The sequence below is a fragment of the Eumetopias jubatus genome, unplaced genomic scaffold, assembly GCF_037043125.1.
Source record: "Eumetopias jubatus isolate StellerSeaLion01/CBP00866 unplaced genomic scaffold, mEumJub1_p1.0 scaffold_8, whole genome shotgun sequence".
NCBI lineage: Eukaryota > Metazoa > Chordata > Mammalia > Carnivora > Otariidae > Eumetopias > Eumetopias jubatus.
This window is the reverse complement of record NW_028274814.1, coordinates 84,438,682-84,459,537: the sequence shown is the minus strand read 5'-3', so window position 1 is coordinate 84,459,537 and position 20,856 is coordinate 84,438,682. Positions and strand designations below refer to the sequence as shown.

The window sequence follows — 20,856 nt, the reverse complement described above, 5'->3', positions numbered from 1 at the left end:
GTAATTGAAAAGTCAAGAGGTAGGGTGGGATTCAAGTTCATTTTGATCCAGAAATTTCATGACATCACAAAGGGATTTTCTAATTTTCTTGTCACTGTCCTCCATTTGTTAGCGTCTTACTTGGATTCCCCATATCTGGCTTAGCTGCACAGGTATCACATCCTTATACCACAAGAGGAAGAGAGGGAGCTTTTCTTTTTTAATTTGGAAATATTTATTATTAGTATTTTTAAATAGGCTTTACGTCCAACATGGGGCTTGAACTCATGACCCTGAGATTAGGAGTCTCATGCTCTACTGACTGAGCCAGCCAGGCACAGCAGAGTGAGCTTTTCTTCACCATTGGAATCAGTTCCTGAACTTCACTCTGACTAGACTGACTTAGAAAAATGCCCATCAACCCTTGAATTAATCACCATGACTAGGGAAATAACGTGCCCTGTTTGGCTTAGGCATGGGGATTTGCCCGCCCCTGTGACAAGGAGGATGGTGTTACTCTGACAGGCCAGTCAGGGTTTGTCGGCCATTGGAGGTTTATTAGAGTCAGTCCAAATGGGGAGGAGTAGAAAGGACAATGGGGAGGGAACCTACATTGTCCACCACAGTGAGGAACTATGATGTCAATTATGGAATAACCTACATTATACACTGAAGACGCCAGGACGGCAGCAGTATTCAGGGTGCCGTACCCTTCAGTAACTATTGAGTGCCCGTGTATTTAGTGAATGACCGAGATGAGAGAAGGTAGAGACAGTGTATCAGATTGGCATCAACTCCAAAGGAGCTGAGATTTTTACAGCTCTGAGAATAACAGTGGGGAAGCAGCATTGGGGTGCAAGGAGAATGTGGACCCCACCTCCCAGTATAAGAATATGGGGTTCACGGAAAGGAGCAGTCTCCCCTTGAGGGTGCTCCAGGTGAGTGAGGTCTCTTGGGAGGTGAGCCAGATTTCGGAGGAGGCTGGAGTGAGCTTTGTGTAAATAAAGGTGAAGCATTTTAAGGGGTAGAGTGGGTTGGAAGTGTTAGGTAGACATAGGTTTGTAGAGGTGATATAAGGCCCCTCAGATGCTCTCTTAGCTCCCCTTTATTCTTTGTACCTTTCTTATGTTCGGTTTTGTGTATATAATCACTCTATTTGCCTGATCCTAGATTTTTAATCCTTTTTCTTCTTTCTATTGCAGTATAATGGGCATGTAACATTAGTTTTAGGTGTGTAACATGGTTCTGTATTTTTATACATTGTGAGGTAATCACCACAATGAGTTTAATTAACGTCCATCACCCCACATAGTTAGAAAAAAATTTTTTCTTATGATGAAAACTTATCTCTAATCTTAGCAACTTTCAGATATGCACTACAGTATTATCAACGATCGTCCCCATGCACAGGTATGTCGCAGCTCCAGGACTTACTCATTTTACCCCTGGAAGTTGGTTCCTTTTGACCCTCTTTGCCTATTTGTCCTACAGTCGGAGCTGTCCCTCCCCTCCCCCCACAACCATTCTGTTTTCTGAATCTGTGAGCTCAGTGTTTTGTTTTTATTTTTTGTTTTGATTTTTTTAAAAGATTTTATTTATTTATTTGAGAGAGAGAGAATGAGAGATAGAGAGCATGAGAGGGAAGGGGATCAGAGGGAGAAGCAGACGCCCCGCCGAGCAGGGAGCCCGATGCAGGACTCGATCCTGGGACTCCAGGATCATGACCCGAGCCAAAGGCAGATGTTTAACCAACTGAGCCACCCAGGCGCCCAAAGTGTTTTGTTTTTACAGTTAAGTGAGGTCATACAGTATTTGCCTTTTTTTAATTTAATTTTATTTATTTGACAGAGAGAGACACAGCAAGAGAGGAAACACAAGCAGGGGGAGTGGGAGAGGGAGAAGCAGGCTTCTCATGGAGCAGGGAGCCCGATGCGGGGCTCGATCCCAGGACCCTGGGATCATGACCCGAGATGAAGTCAGATGCTTAACGACTGAGCCACCCAGGCTCCCCATTATTTGCCTTTCTCTGACTTACTTCATTTAGCATAATGCCCTAGAGGTCCATCCATATTGTTGCAAATGGCAAGTTTTCCTTTTTTTTAATGGCTAAATAATATTTCATTGTATGTATATGCCACATGATCCTAAGTTTTAAAATATGTATTCCTTAATCACGTTAGCTTTTCCTCCTTATGTTAGTCACCTCATGGCCTTAAAGAAGGCTGCTTCAGCTCCAGCCATCACATCCTTCCTACAGTGACCCAACCGGAAAGGAAGGAGGCAGTGAGGGCTTTCTTCTGTTGACACTCCAGTCCCCAACTGACTTCTTACATCTTACTGACTAAAGCTGGGGCTACACAGAGCCACCCCAAGTTACAGGGGAGGCTGGGAAAGAGTATCCAGCAGAGAGGATCGTGATGAGCGCCCTGGGGCCAGCACACTGCCACCAGGAATGCTCTGGGATTCTGTTTGTCGGCAAGAGGGGAAATGGCTGTCAGGCAGACGACTGTACTGCTGCAGCCAGCGGACCACAGCACGCTGGGCCAGTAAAGCCGCATTTCAAGAGAGTAGTATTTGTGGGGCACCTGGGGAGCTCAGAACCTATGACTCTTGATCTTGGCTTGTGAGTTCGAGCCCCACATGGGGAGTAGAGATTACTTAAATAAATAAAACTTTAAAAAAAAGGGTCGTATTTGCAGACGTCGGTGACAGTGTACCCGTATGCAGTGGTATCTGCCTTTCTCCGGAAGAGGCAAGCCTCTTGTATGTGTTAGTGTCCGAGGCCAGCTGTTTGAGAAGTAACAGACATACATTTGTTTAATTCTTGTGATTAATGACCCTTAATTTGTTCCATCTTTGTCTCTACAGGTACAACAATGTACTGAATTATGTCTCGTCTTGCATTTAATATGTAGATCAGTACCTCCTCCCTTATATATCCTGAACTGGCAAAGGTTGGGAAAGAGTAGGGACCTTCTGGATGGGAGAATTTGTGCCATGTCCTCTAGTTTTCTGGAAATGTAATTACTTGAAGTGATGAACTAGATCAAGAGTGCTTCTTAAAATCACACATTGCAAGATCCGTTTGTATTATCTTTTTTTTTAAAGATTTTATTTATTTATTTGACAGAGAGACACAGCGAGAGAGGGAACACAAGCAGGGGGAGTGGGAGAGGGAGAAGCAGGCTTCCCGCTGAGCAGGGAGCCCGATGCGGGGCTCGACTGGGATCATGACCTGGGCCTGAGCCGAAGGCAGACGCTTAACGACTGAGCCACCCAGGTATCCCCCTGTTTGTATTATCTGAAGCCAGCTAGACCAGCAGGCGTTGGGCCACATGCCCAGTATTGAACAACTCGATAAGACACTTGAGAAATGGGGCGCCTGGGTGGCTCAGTTGGTTAGGGAACTGCCTTCGGCTCAGGTCATGATCCTGGAGTCCCTGGATCGTGTCCTGCGTCGGGCTCCCTGCTCAGCGGGGAGCCTGCTTCTCCCTCTGACCCTCTTCCCTCTCGCGCTCTCTATCTCTCATTCTCTCTCTCTCAAATAAATAAATAAAATCTTAAAAAAAAAAGACATGTGAGAAATGTAAGTTCCTCTACCCTGTGTTTTTTGGGTTTTCCTTCCTTAAATAATTTTCTGGGTTGTGGGGAGGGCAGCTGTGTCCTCTTGCTCATGGTCAAGGCTTGAGAATCCTCTTAAGTTGATGGGAAGGAAACGGAGACAGCAGAAGACCAACAGTGAGTACACAAGAGTTACTGAAAAAAATAGGAGCTTCGTTTATGGGTGGCATGAAGTTTAAATTCAGCTTTTGCTAATAAGGTGAATTGTGACACTGAGTTTAGTTTTTTTCCCCTTGTGGAACTGAGTTTAGTTTTTTTCCCCTGAACCTTTCCTCTCCTCCCAGTGTACAGCATCTTAAGGTTTATATTCTTCCAGAGAAGATGATAACGCATTCTCCTTCCAACCCCCCCCGCCAAAAGCCGTTCTGAAGTCACCTGGTCCACTGAGCCTGTTTTCAGTAATGTGCTCTTCCTCCCCCCACCACTCTCTTTCAACGTGGTAGTTCGACGGAGTGCGGCTTCTCTAGCTGCCAGTCCAGGAAGGGTCCAAAGGGAGCAGAGCTCAAAGTGAGCATATCTGAATGGTTAGAAAATATTTCTCATTTTGCAGCCCATCATGTAGGCCTGAAGCCTTTGTGGATATGGTGACACCTGCCACTAAGACACACCGTGGGCCCATGCTGGGGCTCAGAGCCTCCAGGTTCATGGCTTAGGAGTCCTTTCCCTGCACAGCCCACGAGATCATAATGGACAGCGGACAGCAGATGGGCAACTGCCTTCATTCGTCACTGTGACTGGGAATGAGTCTTACTGAGAAACTCAAAAGGAGCTACTTCACACAGGTCCCTTGACCATCCCCAATGGAACCAACATTTTCAGTGGCTGCATCCACAGTAGGTTGTGACCACTAATTAAATTGACATGATTCATAAATTGAAAGCCTTTTTTTTAAATTTTAGCTTGCATTTTTCCTTTTTTTATTTAAAAAAATTAATATTGACATAGAACATTAGTTTCAGGTGTACAACATATTATTTCAGTATTTGTATACATCTCAAAATAATAAACAGTAAGTCTAGTTATAGTTAACATCTATCACCTTACATAGTTACAAATTTTTTTCCTTGTGATGAGAACTTTTCAGATCTCTTGCCTTAGCAACTTTCAAATATACAGTATGGTATTACTAGCCATAGTCACCATGCTGTACATTGCATCCCAGGTCTTATTTTATAGCTTCACCCATTTCTCCCATCCCCCAACCTCCACCTCTGGAATCACCAGTATGTTCTCTGTATCTATGAGCTTTTTTTTTTAGTATTATTATTAGATTCCACATGTGAGATCATACAGTATTTGTCTTTGACTTGTTTCACTTAGCATAATGCTCTTGAGGTCCATCCATGTTGTCGCAAGTGGTGAGATTTCCTTTTTATGACTGAATAATATTCCGATGTGTGTGTATGAGTGTGTGTGCATGTGTGTACACACATGCACACCCCATATTTCTTTTTTTTTTCAAGATTTTATTTATTTATTTGACAGAGAGAGACACAGCGAGAGCAGGAACACAAGCAGGGGGAGTGGGAGAGGGAGAAGCAGGCTTCCCGCCGAGCAGGGAGCCCGATGCGGGACTTGATCCCAGGACCCCGGGATCATGACCTGAGCCGAAGGCAGACGCCTAATGACTGAGCCACCCAGGTGCCCCCCACATTTCTTTATCCATTCATTCTTCAGTGGTCACTTAGGTTGTTTCCCTGTCTTGCATATTGTAAATAATGCTGCAGCGAATATGGGGGTGCAGGTATCTTTTTGAGGTAGTGATTTCCTTTAAATGTATACCAGAAGTGGAATTGTTGGATCACATGGCAGTTCTATTTTTAATTTTTTTAGGGCCCTCCATGCTGTTTTCCCTAGTGCTTGCACCAGTTTATATTCCACCAACAGTGTACAAGAGTTCCTTTTCTCACCAACACTTGTTATTTCTTGTCTTTGTGATGATAGCCATTCTAACAGGTATGAGGTCATGTCTGATTGTGGTTTAAATTTGCATTTCCCTGCTGATTTGTGATGGTGAATATCTTTTCAGGTACTTGTTGGCCATCTGTACGTCTTTGGAAAAATGTATTCAGATCTGCCCATTTTTTAATTGGATTTTTTTTTTTTGCTATCATGTTGTGTGAGTTCTTTATATATTTCAAATATTAACGCCCTATCAGATTTGCAAATATTTTCTCCCATTCGGTAGTTTGCCTTTTCATTTTGTTGGTTTCATATGTGGTGCGGGAACTTTTTAGTTTGATGCAGATGATTATTTTTGCTTTTGTTGCCTTTGCTTTTGGGTATCACATTTAAAAAATGTCATTTCCAAGACCTGTGTCAAAGAGCTTATTGCATATTTTTTCTAGTTTTGTGGTTTCTGGTCTTACATTCAAGTGTTTAACCCATTTTTAGCTAATTTTTGTGTAGGGTGTAAGATAGTGGTCCACTCTCATTGACAGCATGTGGCTGTCTAGTTTTCCCAGTGCCATTCATTAAAGAGACTGTCCTTTCCCCATTCTCTAGAATACTTGGCTCCTTTGTCATAAAGTACTTAGCCATACGCAGATAACCCCTGCTTTGTGAAAGTTCATGTTAGGCCACTTTGCTTTTAAGACAGACCTACATTAAGACTTGTTTTCACTGGGCGCCTGGGTGGCTCAGTTGGTTAAGCGACTGCCTTCAGCTCAGGTCATGATCCTGGAGTCCCGCATCGGGCTCCCTGCTCAGCAGGGAGTCTACTTCTCCCTCTGACCCTCCCCCCCCTCTTGTGCTCTCTCTCTCAAATAAAATCTTAAAAAAAAAAAAAAAAGACTTATTTTCACTAACCAAAAGAAATCCAAAGGGGATTTTTGCTTTTACGAAGAAGGGTAAAAAGCAAAAATGTCATTCAGTTTTTGTTTTGCAGTGAGCCATCATGGAGGCAGTGAGCACCCCACACTGGGAGAGTGGCCCCCCAAGCTTCTTCCTGGGCATACATGCAGCATCCGAATACCAGAGCTTTGGACTATGAGCATCTGTGCCTTATTTGAATTTATTTTATGCATCTGTTAGCAAGATGTGTCCGAGACACCTAAAAGAGATTATTTGTGGGGTCTGAGAATTCTCAAAAATTTCTCTAACGGTAATTGATTTTTCACTTTCTATCAATTATTTTGGCTTATGAAAGGTTTCACAGGAACGCTGTACTTTCAGATAGCAGGGGAAACCTGTATGGTGTGGGTTTGTTTCTGGGCTCTGTTCTGTTGATGTGTGTTTTTATGCCAACACCATACCGTTTTGATTACTATAGCTTTATAATATAGTGTGATGCCGCTAGCTTTGTTCTTCTTTCTCAAGATTGCTATGGCTGTTTGGGGACTTTTGTGGTTCCATACAAATTTTAGGATTATTTCTGTGAAAGATGTCATTGGACTTTTGATAGGGATCACATTGACTCTCTAGCTTGTTTTGGATAGTATGGACATTTTAACAATACTTGTATCCCCTGAGCATGGAATGTCATTTATTTGTGTCTTCAATTCCTTTCCTTAAGGCCGCAAAGTTTTCAGTGTATGGGTCTTTCACCTTCTTGGTTAAATTTATTTCTAGGTATTTTATTCTCTTTGAAGCAACTGTAAGTGGGATTGTTTTACCTCATAGCTATTGGTGTATAGAAATGCGACAGATTTTTGTTATGTTGATTTTGTATCCTACAACTTTACTGAATTTTTAGTTCTAACAGTTTTTTGGTGGAGTCATGAGGATTTCCTCTATGTAATATGTCCTCTGCAAATAGTGACAGTAGGCTGGATTTCCTGTCCTAAGGAAAACAGCCACAGCTGGTTTGAGTATAATGTTTAATATAAGATACAGTGGCTTGGCAGAGTTGGTGCAAAACCAAGAGATTCAGTTCTAGTCAGTGAGTTAACAGCCCAAACACCTGAACCAGATACTGGCCCTGCTGGCTCCAGTCCTCCAAGGCCCGCCGCAAGGCACCAGCCAGAGGCCCCAAGACTGACAGAGGTTCTAAGTCTTCAAGTAGTGGCTGAGCGTTCTAGTTCCCAGAGTGAATCAAGAGACTGGCCCTAGTTATCAGAGCAGGTGTAATTTTCAGGACAGACTTGAGAAGTGGGGGCAGAACTGGACACAGGGGCCTGGGTTACCATACACTGATGACACGTCCCAGAGGCTCTTGGCTTGAGTGGTTAGCCTGTCCACCTTCCCACCCATGGGTTTGCCCTCCCTGACTGTGCATGGTAGGGAAGAAGGTGGCCATCTGATTAAGGAGAAGAGGTCTTTCCAGAAGCTGTATTTGGCATGAGCGAAGGCCACTGCTGGTGCTGCGAGTGGCTGGCACAGGCACAGAAGGCCCTGAGGACTTGGGATGGAAGGAGCAGACTGTGCAGGCAGAGCGGGAAACAGCCAGCTTGGGTCTCTGCCCCAGGAGCCCAGAAGGATAAAGGCCATGCAGTAAAGGGCGACATGTGGTCCTCCTCTTTGGTCAGGCAAAGGCCCCAGCGCGGGCCTGGGAGGTGAGAGGGCTGAGGGGCACAGGCTCTGCCCTCGGGCCCTAGCTTTAGGCTCATCACATTGAGGTGGTGATGCAGCGAGGGGCAAGGCAAGGAGACGGTGGTCAGGCTGGGAATCTTTGGCTCCTAGGAGCTGCCCTTGTCCTTGTCATCCACGAGGTCATACCTGTGGGAAGAAGCAGAGAAGGCTCAGGTAGAAAGGGGACTTGTGTCCTCTTAGAAATGAAGCATGACCCAAGGGCTCTTGTACTGCAGACGGTCACTGGTTCTCCCCTCAGAATGCATTCTTTTCTCCCTTGCCATGATTGGGATTTTTCCTGCTTCACTCTCCAGGTCCACCCCCAGCCCATCGGATACTCACCATTGGGCCGCTCCCTGGGAGAGGTCTATCTCAGCAAGGTCCAGCTGCACCTGCATTGGAGGGGGGGGCGGGGCCCGGATGTTACTTTGAGATCTCCAAAGACCACGTCCCATCGTCACACACCCCTGCTCCGGACCGGTGCCGAGGGGTTGGGTCGCATGTATAGGAGTGTCACCTGCGGTGCTTCCTCCCTGAGTCCCTGAGGGATGATGGCCTTGCCCCCAGCGGCTCCCAAGCCTTACCTTCGCCTTGTTCATCCTCGCCCCTTACCTTCCCCAGCAGCTCACGCTCTCTTGACATGAAGGAGGAATTAGACTTCACAGAGACATCCAGCTTTCGCTTCAGGGCCTCATCCAGGAGCAGCTCCCACTCAAATCTGGGGGAGGGGGGTGCGGGGGGCACTGGGTATTAGAGGCAGGGGTTCCTTCCCGAGCCGCCCATCTCCACCTGAATGCCTACTGGCTGACCGCTCATTGAAGTCAGGGTTTAGGGTCCTTTTCTTCTGTGAGGTCTTCCTCTTGGTGCCCCGGTTCTTGTCTGGCAGTAGCGACAGTGACACATAGGGGTCAGGGGGGTCCCGTCCGTTCTGTCGAAGGGCCCTGCCCAGGAAGATGAAGGTGAGAAGGCAGCCCGGGGGCAGGGGGGGGCGCGGGGCGGCTGGGAACCGGGATGGGGGCACAGCCGGGGTCTTACCGGCAACTGTGAACAATGCTGACCAGCTTTCGTTCTTCGCTGTAGTACCAGACGGTCAGTCTCACCTGGCCCAGGGGCCCAGCTGGAGCGTCCAGGGGACTGCGGGAGACGGAGACGGAGATAGGTGTGGGAGCGGGCAGTGCCCAGGGAGCCCGCAGCTCATCCTTCGTCTTCCTGGCTGCGCGCCATCTCGCCGTCCTGGCCCCTCACCTGTCACCGTGTGGCAGGCGCTGCCGCAGCTCTGGCGCTGAGGAGGCGCTGTGAGGGGGTCCCCCCCAGAGCTCCGGGTCTTCACCCAGAGAGGAGGAGCTGTGGCTATGTGCTTCCACTCCCGAGTGCTGGGACACCAGGATCTAGGCAGGCAAGAGAGCTGTGAGCTGGCCCGGGTCTTGCTCAGCAACCTGGCTATGAGAACACGGCCCCTGGTCTCCGTCCCCCCTCGGCCCGCCATGTCCTGGCACTCACCCCAAGCTGCGCCCTCAGTAGCACCTGCCCCTGACCGTTGTTAAGTGTAAACCAGCGGTCCAGGCAGAGCTGGTCAGCCGCGAGGAGCTCCGAGAGGGGCAGGGAGAATGAGCCCAATGTGCCCATCCCCTCACCCCGAACCTGTGGGATCAAGAGGCAAATGATTTAACCCTGGTGTTCTGGGTCCAAACACTTGGGTGGTTTTGGAGAGAGACTCCCCTTTGTGACGGCCACAGGGCAGCCATGTTGCTGGCCCCGCTTCCTTTCCTAACCAGACCGGACTGTGCTCTACTTCCTAAGCTTTCACAAATTACACCCGAAGGCTGTAATAGCTGCACAGGCTGGAGAAAAAGAGCACAAACGGAATCACGTGGTTCCTGCCCATCCAACCCTCATTTCCACAGTCCGGATGGAGCGACCTGCAGACCCTTCCCGTCTTCTGAGTTCTAGCATAATTCTAGCTAATACGCCTGTACCTCTCATGATCTGCCAGCTTGAGCATCTCCTGGTGCCCTGCTGTGCAAGGTCAGGAACGGACCACACTGACATCTCTTCTCTACTAGTGCTGTTAACGGTTATGTTATTTTAAGGTCTCTTGGTTTCTGTTGACGTAATTCTCTACTTATTATTTTACCAATTTCAGAAGGTCTTTGACTCCTCACACTCCAGAAGAGGAAAAGCATCCCTGTATTACCTCCACCACCCTCTCCCGGCTCCCATACATCTTTACTTTTGTTCACCCTTCAACCCCCTGAAATCCAGTTTCTACTCCATTCGTGCCACTGAAGTTGCTCCAAGTATCAGCTACCTCAGTTTCAAAGTCAGTCATTCTCAGTCATCTCATTTTGTTTCTCCGAAACATTTGGCCACTTCCTATCTTTTCAGACAAACGCCCCCCTGCCCTGGCTACACCTCAGGCCCTTTGAAGGGCTCCTCTTCCTCCGTCTGCTCCGTCACTGCGTCACTGTTCAACCGTCCCTCCTTGGTCTTCTCACTCTCTAGGCCCTCAGGGCGCTCGTTCACACCCGGGACTACAGGTGCTACTTGGGCTTGCTCATGATGCTCAAACAAGAGGGAGAGGCAAGAACACCATACCTTCTGGATGGCTGTTTCCCCTTGGATGGTCTCAGAGATCTCAAATTCAAAAACTCCTGCTTTGGCCATTCCCTGTGTTGGCAATGGCACCCTTCTCTGTCCCGCTACCCCAGGCTCAAAACCCAGGAGTCCACTTCTAGGCTGTTCCTTCTTTCTCCCCCCACGTCAAAATAACCACCACGAAATACCATCGGCCAGGCGCCTGGGTGGCTCAGTCGTTAAGCGTCTGCCTTTGGCTCAGGTCATGATCCCAGGGTCCTGGGATCGAGCCCCGCATCGGGCTCCCTGCTCGGCGGGAAGCCTGCTTCTCCCTCTCCCACTCCCCCTGCTTGTGTTCCTGCTCTTGCGTGTGCTCTCTCTGTCAAATAAATAAAATCTCTAAAAATAAATAAGTAAATAAATAAATAAAATACATACGATCGGCCTTCGCCATGTCTTGCTTCACAGCCTGATCTTCCTTCAGTCCGCCCCTTGCCCTGCTGTCAGCAGGATCTTTGTAAAGGGCAAATCTGGGTATGTTGCCCCTCACTCCTTCAAATGTTTCCCTATGCCTTTAGGATAAATCCACATTCGTACCATAAGAGTCAGGAGCCCTTTTGATCCTGCTCCTGTCTGCCTCTCGGGTCTAGTTTGCCTTCTTTCTCCTCATTCCCTTCTCAGCCTGAGACTTTTCCTTCTCTTCTTGGTCGGAGCCTGTTTACCCTTAAGCTCGGGGGTCATCTGGGGCTGCGCTCCTACTGTCTCCGCCGTTTCCCCACAGTGCCTTTCACCTTGGCACTTGTCAAGGTAAGGACTAAATCTTTTCTCTCTGAACGCCCGGTGTGTGGTTCAGTGCCTAGCCTGTGGTGGCAAAATGTTCCCAGAATGAACTGATGGTACCTGCAGCTCCAGGCTCTCGGTGTTCGGTTTCCTGATGAGAAAGGAGGCACTCTCGTCCCAGACAGGGGCCGAAGTTTGGGCAATTGTCTGGTGGAGATGAGGGGTTATGGTCAGTGCTTGGAACGCTCTCCTCTGCGGCTCTCATCCCTCCCAGACAGCCCTGCGCTATTTCCTGATACCTTCGTCTTATGAGAAGTATCTCCAACGGTGAGAGTAGCGTAAGGGCTGGGAGGCTTGGTCCCTTTTCGGAGCTAGACAGAGTATCGCGTTGAATATTAAATACGGTCTTACACGGTGAGGCCGATCTCCTGCTCCCCTCACAGATCACATCCCCGGCCAGCGAGCAGGTCCCCGGGGTCACTTGACACCCACCACCCTCCTGGCCTTGAAGAGACCATTCTTCCCACCCGAGCACCACGTTGGGAGAGAGGAATTTGGAATTTACTACTCCAAATGGCCCAGAAGCATCCAAACCTGAGGGAGGCGGAGGAAGGGCCGGGGCTATGGGGCGCGGGGAGCGGCTCTCACCGGCAGCTCGTCCGCCCGCTCCAGATACACCGACAGCAGGGCCGCCGCCAGCTCGGCGCTCTTCTGCGTCTGGATCAGACTGTTCACCTGCAGCACCTGCGGGAGGACACAGCGGGCTTGGGGAGCCGAGCCGGACACGCCGGCGCCCGCCGTGACCCAGCCGGAGCCCCTTCCCTACCTCCTCTAACTCGGCAGCCGTGGGCCGGGGCGTCAGACGCTCCAGACGCAAGTGCAGGCGGCCAGATGGCACGTCCTCCAGGGTCAGCCACTGCGGATGCAGGCGGGCTTAAGACTTCAGGGGGTGGCGACAGAGGGGCTAGGAGACCGAGACGTGGGTCAAGGTCAGGAGGGGTTACTAAGGCCTTGCTCACCTCATCGAAGAAGCCAGTGTTGAGGACGGCGCTGAGACTCACTCTGCACCTGTAGAGGAGAACGAGAACAAGGGGCCAGTGGTCAGAGCCAAGTCTCCGTCTCCCCAGAGCCAGACGCCCGTGGCCTGCGGAGGCCTCGCCTGCCGTCCCCTCCGGACCCTCACCCTCTCACCTGCCCAGAAAGTCATCCTTGTCCAGGTCCTTGTCAAAAACCTCAATGTCTAGCTCTTGGCCTGGAATTGATGTGACAATCACCTAGTGGGAGAAAACAGGGCAAAGACGGGTTCTGTCTTTTTCTTCTTCAAATGACTGGGCACCTTGCCCTCAACCACCCGAACCCCAGGGGGCTTTCGGACCACTCTCAGAGCTAGAGGGAAGAAGGAGAAGGGACTCGGAGAAGTCCTGGCTGCTCAGTTCTGACCTCAAAAACCTCATTCCAGCGGGGATTGAGATCTTCCCGAACAACACGGCTCCGGAAGCTTCGTCCTGCCAGCTTTAGTTTGACATAGGGGTCTGACTTGCCTTTCACCAGTCCCCCCAAGAAACGGTCTTTGGCAATCAGGTCCTGGGCCTCTAATACATGGATCCGAAGCACATTCTGCAAAAGGGACAGAGAGAGGCACCAGATGGCAGTCAGAGAGAAACCTGTCAAAACCAGCCCTGAACCAGGCTTTGCACACTTAGGCAACAGAGCCCAGCTAGTCCTTTCCAGATCTAGACTCACCTCTGTCCCGAAGTGACTCTCAGGAGTAGTATGAGAAGGTCGAGGTGGGACATCCACGCTGCTGCCTGTCTGGGGGCTCTCGTTGTCCAGGTCCCAAGCCCCAGGAGTTCCAGGCACAGTGGGAAAGTGCACTTCTGATGAATCCAAGTACAAGATCTGGGGAGGGTGGTGTAATTGTCCAATCAAAGAAGTGCAGCGAGCCACCGGCAGGCAAGGGATGTGGGGGTTGGGGGCAGAGCAGAGGCTCAGAAAACAGGTCCCTGCCTTGGCTGGGCTCATCTCTAGAGGGTTCCGTCCACACTCATCCTACTCATACACCATTTCTTCCCCAATTTGGTCAACAAACATTTTTTTGTGTGCCTGCTAGGTGCTTCCACATACACTAGCTCGTTAGATCTTAGAGGATTCCTCTTCTTTACTCTTAATACCAAGGAATCTACAAGGCCCCTCACCACCCGCAGCGCTTCCTCTGTCTCCATACCCTCATAACCAGTTTCATGTAGAGCCTGGAGTTTGGGCCAGAGCTGCTGAGCTGGAACCACTGGTCCAAGGTGAGTTCAGGGGCAGTCAGCAGGCGAGCCAGAGGCAAGGTTAGTGCCCCTAACGTCAGAGCCCTGGAGTCATCCTTCACCTAGAGGCACAGGAAGAGGAGACGTAGTGAAGTAGGAAAACGGACATAATCATTTCAACGAAGCATCATTGACCATAAAATCACTCATTTTATTTATTTATTTTTAAAGATTTTATTTGACAGAGAGAGACACAGCGAGAGAGGGAACACAAGCAGGGGGAGTGGGAGAGGGAGAAGCAGGCTTCTCACTGAGCGGGGAGCCCAATGCGGGGCTCGATCCCAGGACCCTGGGATCATGACCTGAGCCGAAGGCAGACACTTAACGACTGAGCCACCCAGGCGCCCAAAATCACTCATTTTAAGTATACAACTCTCAGTTATGAAGAATGATTCTAGGGATGCCTGGGTGGCTCAGTCGATTAAGTATCTGCCTTTGGCTCAGGTCATGATCCCAGGGTCCTGGGATTGAGTCCCACATCGGGCTCCTTGCTCAATGGGGAGCCTGCTTCTCCCTCTGCCTGCCACTGCCCCCTGCTTGTGCGGTCTCTCCTCTGACAAATAAATAAAATCTTAAAAAAAAAAAAATTACTCTGGGGCGCCAGTCAGTTAAGCATCTGCCTTCGGCTCAGGTTATGACCCCAGAGTCCTGGGATGGAGCCCCGCATCAGGCCCCCCGCTCAGCAGGGAGTCTGCTTCTCCCTCTGCCCATCTCCTCTGCTTGTGCACGTGCACTTTCTCTCAAAAATAAATAAATTAATTTAAAAAAATGATTCTAAAAGTTTAGGGGTACCTGGGTGACTCAGTCAGTTGAGCGTCTGCCTTTGGCTCAGGTCATGCTCTCCAGGTCCTGGGATCGAGTCCCACGTCAGGCTCTCTGCTCAGTGGGGAGTCTGCTTCTCCCTCTCCCTCTGCCCCTCCCCTCCACTCATGCACTCTCTCTCAAGTAAATATTTAAAAAAGAAGTTTATTAAGTAATCTCTCTACCCAACATAGGGCTTGAACTCATATCCCCAAGATCAAGAGTTGCATGCTCTTCCAACGGAGCCAGCCAGGTGCCCCTATAAAGAATGATTCTAAAGGGGTGCCTGGGTGGCTCAGCTGGTTGACTGACTCTTGGTTTTGGCTCATATCATGATCTCAGGGTCCTGGGATCGAGCCCTGCATCAGGCTCTGCACTCACTGGGCAGTCTGCTTGAGATTCTCTCTCCCTCTGTCCTCCACCCCATTCGTACATGCACATGCGCTCTCCAAAATAAAAAAATAATGATTCTAGAGAGACCGTGGGGGAAGAGTGGGGAGCATGAAGGAGATGAAGAGTCTAAGTAGATGGACTGGAGTATGATCAAAGGGAAGAAAGAGGGAGGTGATGCAGACCTGGGAAGGCAGAAGAGGGCATTCAGGAGGGGCTCAATAGGTGATTATCTCACCTGCACATCGAGCTCCTGGCTTCGAGGATCTTGTAGGAAGAACCGGAAAGCCTCTTCCCACACCGGGCTGTTGGTGCAGTAGACAGCCTGGAGGTGCACAGGATGGGATTAAGGGTATGTACTGCAGTACCACTCCTGTTTCTCCAGAAAACCTTTGCCTTTACAGGCAGCCCAAAGGGGAGACTTCATCCCAAGAACAGTCCTCCCACCCAGATGTGCATGTGCGTGTGTGCGCGCACGCACACACACGCACACACAATCTCCCACAATGCTGCCCTAGCCCTCACCTTGCTCTCCTGGGTCATATCCTGAATTGATAGTTGTACCATGGGGTTGGGTTCCTTGTTCCCCTTTTTCAGCTGTAGGGGTAGAATTCAGAAGTCACCATCTTGGGTGTTTTTGGTTTTGTCTCAGTGAAGGAAGGTGGGCTCTCAGAATCTTTTCCCTGACGTGGCTCTGATCCCCTCCTTGGAACCCTTGTGTTACATGCCGCTGCTTCTGAAGCCGAGTGGGGGAGGGGCAAGTGCGGGTATGGGAATGCTGCATCCAGAGCTTCCTGTTCAGCCGCCCTCAGAAGCCACACTCACAGGAAGATCCTGGGCCCGATCCAGATAGATAACTAAGATGGCGGCTGATGGGGGCTCTGGGCGGGAGGAGATTCCTCGATTCCACTGCAGAACCTGGAGGGAAGGGGGCGGTGGGAGTAGTCAGACCCTTGCCCTCTAGTCCCCGATATTTCCAGCTTCCTATTTCCCACGTTGGTTACCTGCTCCAGTTTTTCTGCATTTGGTAAAAGTGACAGCCATTCTAGCTTTAAGTGAACTTGGCCTTGCCCACCTTGCAGAGGAAACCACTGGCGGGAGAGGAAGAAAGTGAGGTATAACAGAAATCAGATATTCACACAACCTCTTCCCCACCAATATAGCAAGACTGTCAGCCCAGTGGGTGAGACCTCGCTTCCTCTTCCTCTTCTCTCAACTTACATCATCCAGTACTGCAGCCTGCAATACCTTCCCCACGTCCAGCTTCATCCTGGAAGGGGTGGGGGGTGGCAATGAGGACAGAAAAAGGAGAGAGCTGTAATTAGGAGCATGTCATTGCCTCTGCACTCACCCACCTAGAAATAAGTGGCGAATCTCAGACTCCCTTCTTATACTCAGCAGGTGTGTGTGTGTGTGCGCGCGCGCGCACGCATGCATGGTGGAGGCGAGGGGTGGGGAGGTCGGGAAGGAAAATGATACACAATTCTCAGGTCTGGAAAAGGATTGTAATTACCTCTGCGACCCTGGTAGCACCGAGGCTTTAGAATCCTAACACAGGCAGAGTCTCACCTGCCCAGAAAGTCATCTTTGTCTGGATCCTTGTCAAATACCTCCACCTCAATCTCCTGCCCTGGGACCTCGTGCACCATCACCTGAAGGACACACAGGGACGGGTCTCATGGGTTACTTTATGAGGATCATCCAATCAGCATTTTCTCTCACGGCTGGTCCCCAGGGCCTCCCCCATTTGACAGTCCCACTCCTCAGCTCTCCCACCTCATAAGTCTCTCCCCACTGGGGGTTGAGGTCGTCATCAATGACTTGACTGCAGAATGCCTGGGTGCCCACTCGCACGAGTGCATAGGGGTCTGACTTGCCCTCAATCAGGCCCTTCACATATTTGTCCTTGGAGCCCAGGCCTCGGGCAGCCAGCAGGTGAATCCGAATAATGCCCTGTGCAGAGGAATCAGATCATGAGAAACTAAGGACCCAGCAGAGGTTCCTGAGAGGAGGATTTATCGGATGGGAGAGAGGCCATACCCTGGGAAGAGGGGAACGCAACTGGGCCACATCGTGAAGGTCAGGCACAAGGGGCACCAATAATCGGTTGGGCAACACAAGGAAGGTGGCAATGGAGTCCATGATCATGGTGTCAGAGAGGGAGCTGAACGGGGGAGTAGAAAAGGAGGTGAGTGTGGCCCCGACTTCCAATATCCCCCCAACCCCAGCTCTGTTTCCCACAACCAAGAGAGACCCAAAGCTAGAGGGACATCCTTTCTTGAGAATCCTTTTTTGCTACTTTTCTACCTCGATTCCCCACCTACTGCTCTGAACCTTCACTGCCATCCCAGCTCTTCGTTTTCTGTTTACCCCACGGAGCAGCCTGCAGCCCTCTTCACTCTCTACCCAAACGCGTGCTCCCCCGCAGGAGGGAAATCACAGTATGGAACTTCTCAGGGGTACTTGTCATCTCTCCAGCCAGGATGATCAAGGCTCCTGGAGAGTACTGGCTGCATCATTTACTGTTTTGTATCCCAAAAACCTGCAGCCCAGAGCTGGACCATTTAGGTGCTCAATAAATCCTTGACACCTGAGTCCTGGGATATCCAGCAGGTTGGTCACCCCCGTCCAGTTGATATCTAGGGTCTGGAAGGAAAGAGCAGTGGGCTCAGGACAGAGGACATGGTGGCATGGTCACACCCATCCAACAGTTGTCAGAGCCCTCAGCCCTTCCTCCCCCAAGCCCCGGAGCTGGCCACCCTCTCCCTCCCAACCGTTTTCCCTGCTCCCCCACCCCCCTCAGTGTTTTCCCTTACCGGGCGCCGGATGAAGAACATTGACACAGCTCCCACGATGGGAAGGTCCCCCATGAGTGGCTCGAGAATCACCCGTAAGACACCATGTAGCTGGAGCAAGAGAAGAACAGAGCATTTCTCCACAAAAGGCCTTCTTTCCGCCCCAAACTTCCCCAGCCTTGGTCTTTCCAACCTCCCACTTCCCCACATCTGATGAAATTTAGGGCAAAGGCTCCCTATCACGGGGGCCCCTGACATCTGCCCCACCTGCATGCCTTTGATTCCTGCTTTGCAGAAATATTTCTTCACTTCCACATCAATTTGCACATCACCTACATAACTGGTGGTTGATAAGGAAGAGAACAAAGAGTTGGTACTGGGCTGAACTAGGGGGAGAGGGGGTGAAGTGGTCAGAGTGACCAGGATCCTGTTGAACGGGAGGCTGGAAGAATGAGCGGTATTACCTGATGTTCAAATCCAACAGGATCTGTTCTTTGCTCCGACCAGGGTGAACCTTGACGCCTACGATACGCAATGGCTGCGGAGAGATAAATTCTTGAGAGAGAGAAGAGGGAAAGGGAGGAGTATCTCAGCCCCTTCTGGGCCACCCACCTGTCTCCTTCCTCCCGTTACTTTCCTTCCTACGCACATACCTTTTCGCCCAGTTCCACTCGTGTAAATGTAAAAGTCTGCAGATGGGTGTTAGCGCCTCGAACAGCTGGGGCCACAGTTTCAGCCAGAAGCTTCTCCATGTACTGCCCCAGAAAGGGCCACACCTGGGCCACAATCTGGAAGGAGAGAGAACCTGTCATAGGAGAGCCTAATCATCCCCCTAAAGACAAGTTCCTTCAGAGTCCTGCCTACAGAGGGCACTGGGGCTAGACCTGATGCATGGCAGGGTCTGGCTAGAGAAAGGAACCCCATTCCCTGTTCATGAAAAACAATCAACACTCACCTTATTTAGCCACTCAGCCTTTTCCACATCTGGAAAGCTGACCTGGAGGTGAGGAAGGGGGAGAGAGAGATAAGCACACCCTCCACCTGGGGTTTCCTACTAAGATGCTGGGTGGCATGCCCACAGAGGAAAGGAGAAGCTGTGACAGGACCTCCTCACACCCAGGGTTCGATGGTGGGGGGGGGGGTGCTGGGATGTCCAGAGCATTCACTCCTCAGGGTTTGGGGGTACTGCGGTCTGATGGGGGGCCCTGACAGGCTGTGGACCACGCAAAGTTGCTTTGTGGACAGCTGGGGGATGTGAAATGATGACAGCTGCTGGAGCAGCGGGGGAGGGAGAAGGGCACATTCTTTCTGGAAGGGGAGGTCCTGACAAATCAGAGTTTAAGGAGGAAATGCTGGGATTGGAGAAGTCTTGGTCCCTTTTTGCAGCCTTCCCACCTCACCTTGGACTGGAGCTGCTTCCACACCGAGAAGGTGAAGAGGGAAGCAGCTCCTAGAGTTAGGGAGGGGCCAGAAGAGCTATTTAGGCCCTAGCCGTGTTGTTTTTCTTCTTCTTCTTTATCAGTGTGACTCCTTTTATGGAAAAGAAGGACACCTGTGCTTTGTGGTGGGGAGGAAGAGGGATAGCCGCTTCAGGAAGGAGACCGCTTTCCATGATGCGGAGCAGGAGGGACGAAGACAGTTGCTGCCTGGGCTGCACGTCCCCTGGGACGAGGTCTCCCCCTTTCCCCCTCTCCAGTCCGGGGCCTGCGCAGCATGGCCCTATCTGCCTATTGTCAACTTTCGTTCCTCTCCTCGGCCATTCTCCCCCCAGACTGGCGCCTCTGGGGGAAGGGCAGGAAAGCGGAGGCGGGGAGGGGCCGGGTAACGGGCGCTGCCCTAGCAGGGCCGGAGAGAAGGCAGGAGGCGAGGGGGCGCAGACCTAGGGCCCGGGTGCCCGGACCCAGCAGGCGCGGCGCACAGTCCGGAAAAGGGTGGGGCCGACCAGGGCCGGTGGAGTGTGGGCAGCGGGCACTGCAGCAGCCGCACTACCCTCCCCCCCGCACCCCCGCCCTGCGTCCCGCAGCCGCCTCTAAGGCGCTGCGGCCCAACTGCCTGGGGCTGGAAGGCGAAGGCGAGGCGGTCGATCGGGGGCGGCGGCTCTCCTGGGCAGTGCTCCTGGGGCTGGGTCCCGGCGGGTCCCCGGGGATAAGAGCGGGAAAAGGGAGAACCTTATGGCCTTATATAGGCAAAAAAAAAAAGTCTCAAGGAAGACTGGACAGACGAGGAAACCCTTTGAGCCGCAACGGGGATGTCCGGGAGCAGCAAGGCGCGAGCGGCACCAGAAGTGAGGAGCGCTCAAGCAGCATGGCTAGGAGGGCGGGCCACGGCTGAGACCGGTTCCCCAGATGTTCTTACTGCTTGCCCAGGAGCAGAGGAAGAAATCCTGATTCTGTAGAAGGATCGGGATCTGGGCGCACGGAAAGGAGGGGGGAGGGGGAAGAGTGGCTCCTCGGTCCCAAGAGGCGCGTCCCAGCAGGCAGGCGGCCAGCGGGGCGAGAGGGGAGTCTCACTCCCGTGGTCCCAGGGTGGGGAGCTGCCTTTAGGGACAGGAGGGAGACCCCTAGAACCGGGGAACTAAGAAGGGGGGCTATGCAGCACTGAGGGTGCTCGCTCACCCAGGCAGGTAGCTCTCGATGGCTCATATAAAGTGTTTTCGCCGTGAGCCGCTCCTCGTCGTCCAGCAGCTGCCGCGCTGCTCTAAGGCTCCGTTCTTTCTCATCGCGGACCCGGCGCCAGCCCAGGTAGAGGGCGAGGCCGAAGAGCACGAAACCCACGCTGAGTCCTACTGCGCCGGCCAGGTACACCGGCACCAGCACCAGCAGTCGCCGCCCGAACGAAGTCAGCAGCGCCAGTGCCTCGCCCGCCGCCCCTGGGCCGGCAGGTTGGTTTCCAGAACTGAGGTCCGGCTTTGTGTGAGCAGCGGGAGGCTGGTCAGGGGGGTCGGAGGGAGCAGAGGGCTGGTCCATGAGGCTGGGACTGGAGCCGTCTCCAGGAGAGCGCTCCATGGTGCCACCTCTAGGAGGACCCGCCCGACCCACAGACCAGCTGGAGGTTGCTTAGTCTAGCGCCCAGCGGCCCCCTGCAAACAGTAAACC

At 51.4% G+C, this 20,856-nt stretch overlaps 1 protein-coding gene and 1 non-coding gene across 3 annotated transcripts; both read right to left on the bottom strand.

The window, feature by feature from the left end:
* Positions 1-243: 243 nt before the first annotated feature.
* TRNAR-CCU (transfer RNA arginine (anticodon CCU)) lies at positions 244-316 on the bottom strand. The gene has a single exon. It is a non-coding gene; the product is annotated as a tRNA-Arg (tRNA).
* Positions 317-7,401: 7,085 nt separating this feature from the next.
* ESYT1 (extended synaptotagmin 1) lies at positions 7,402-20,856 on the bottom strand. 2 transcript variants are annotated; one of them, XM_028110800.2, is made up of 31 exons: positions 20,377-20,855; positions 18,717-18,758; positions 18,415-18,549; positions 18,226-18,299; positions 18,029-18,101; positions 17,783-17,872; positions 17,557-17,612; positions 17,007-17,130; positions 16,743-16,919; positions 16,536-16,618; positions 16,188-16,236; positions 15,971-16,057; positions 15,792-15,884; positions 15,492-15,563; positions 15,205-15,291; positions 13,688-13,837; positions 13,207-13,362; positions 12,904-13,080; positions 12,655-12,737; positions 12,483-12,531; positions 12,290-12,379; positions 12,112-12,207; positions 11,763-11,834; positions 11,584-11,670; positions 9,610-9,750; positions 9,355-9,497; positions 9,145-9,243; positions 8,919-9,050; positions 8,722-8,827; positions 8,452-8,501; positions 7,402-8,256 (listed from the first exon to the last, which is right to left on the bottom strand). In XM_028110800.2, the coding sequence occupies exons 1-31, from the start codon at positions 20,764-20,766 to the stop codon at positions 8,217-8,219; spliced, it is 3,303 nt and encodes a 1,100-aa protein (XP_027966601.1). In that variant the 5' UTR covers positions 20,767-20,855; the 3' UTR covers positions 7,402-8,216. The 2 variants fall into 2 exon arrangements, with proteins under 2 accessions (XP_027966601.1, XP_027966600.1); XM_028110799.2 differs by lacking the exons at positions 7,402-8,256; positions 8,452-8,501 and having other exon boundaries at positions 8,508-8,827; positions 20,377-20,856.

What these genes read in the sequence shown, in the direction of transcription:
- ESYT1 (XM_028110799.2), bottom strand. Translation starts at nt 20,766, where the DNA reads ATGGAGCGCTCTCCTGGAGACGGCTCCAGTCCCAGCCTCATGGACCAG. An exon ending in GAGTGGAACTGGGCGAAAAG is followed by an intron (nt 18,300 to 18,414) that starts GTATGTGCGTAG and finishes ATCTCTCCGCAG; the next exon opens with CCATTGCGTATCGTAGGCGT. An exon ending in TGCGTTCCCCTCTTCCCAGG is followed by an intron (nt 16,920 to 17,006) that starts GTATGGCCTCTC and finishes TCCTCTGCACAG; the next exon opens with GGCATTATTCGGATTCACCT.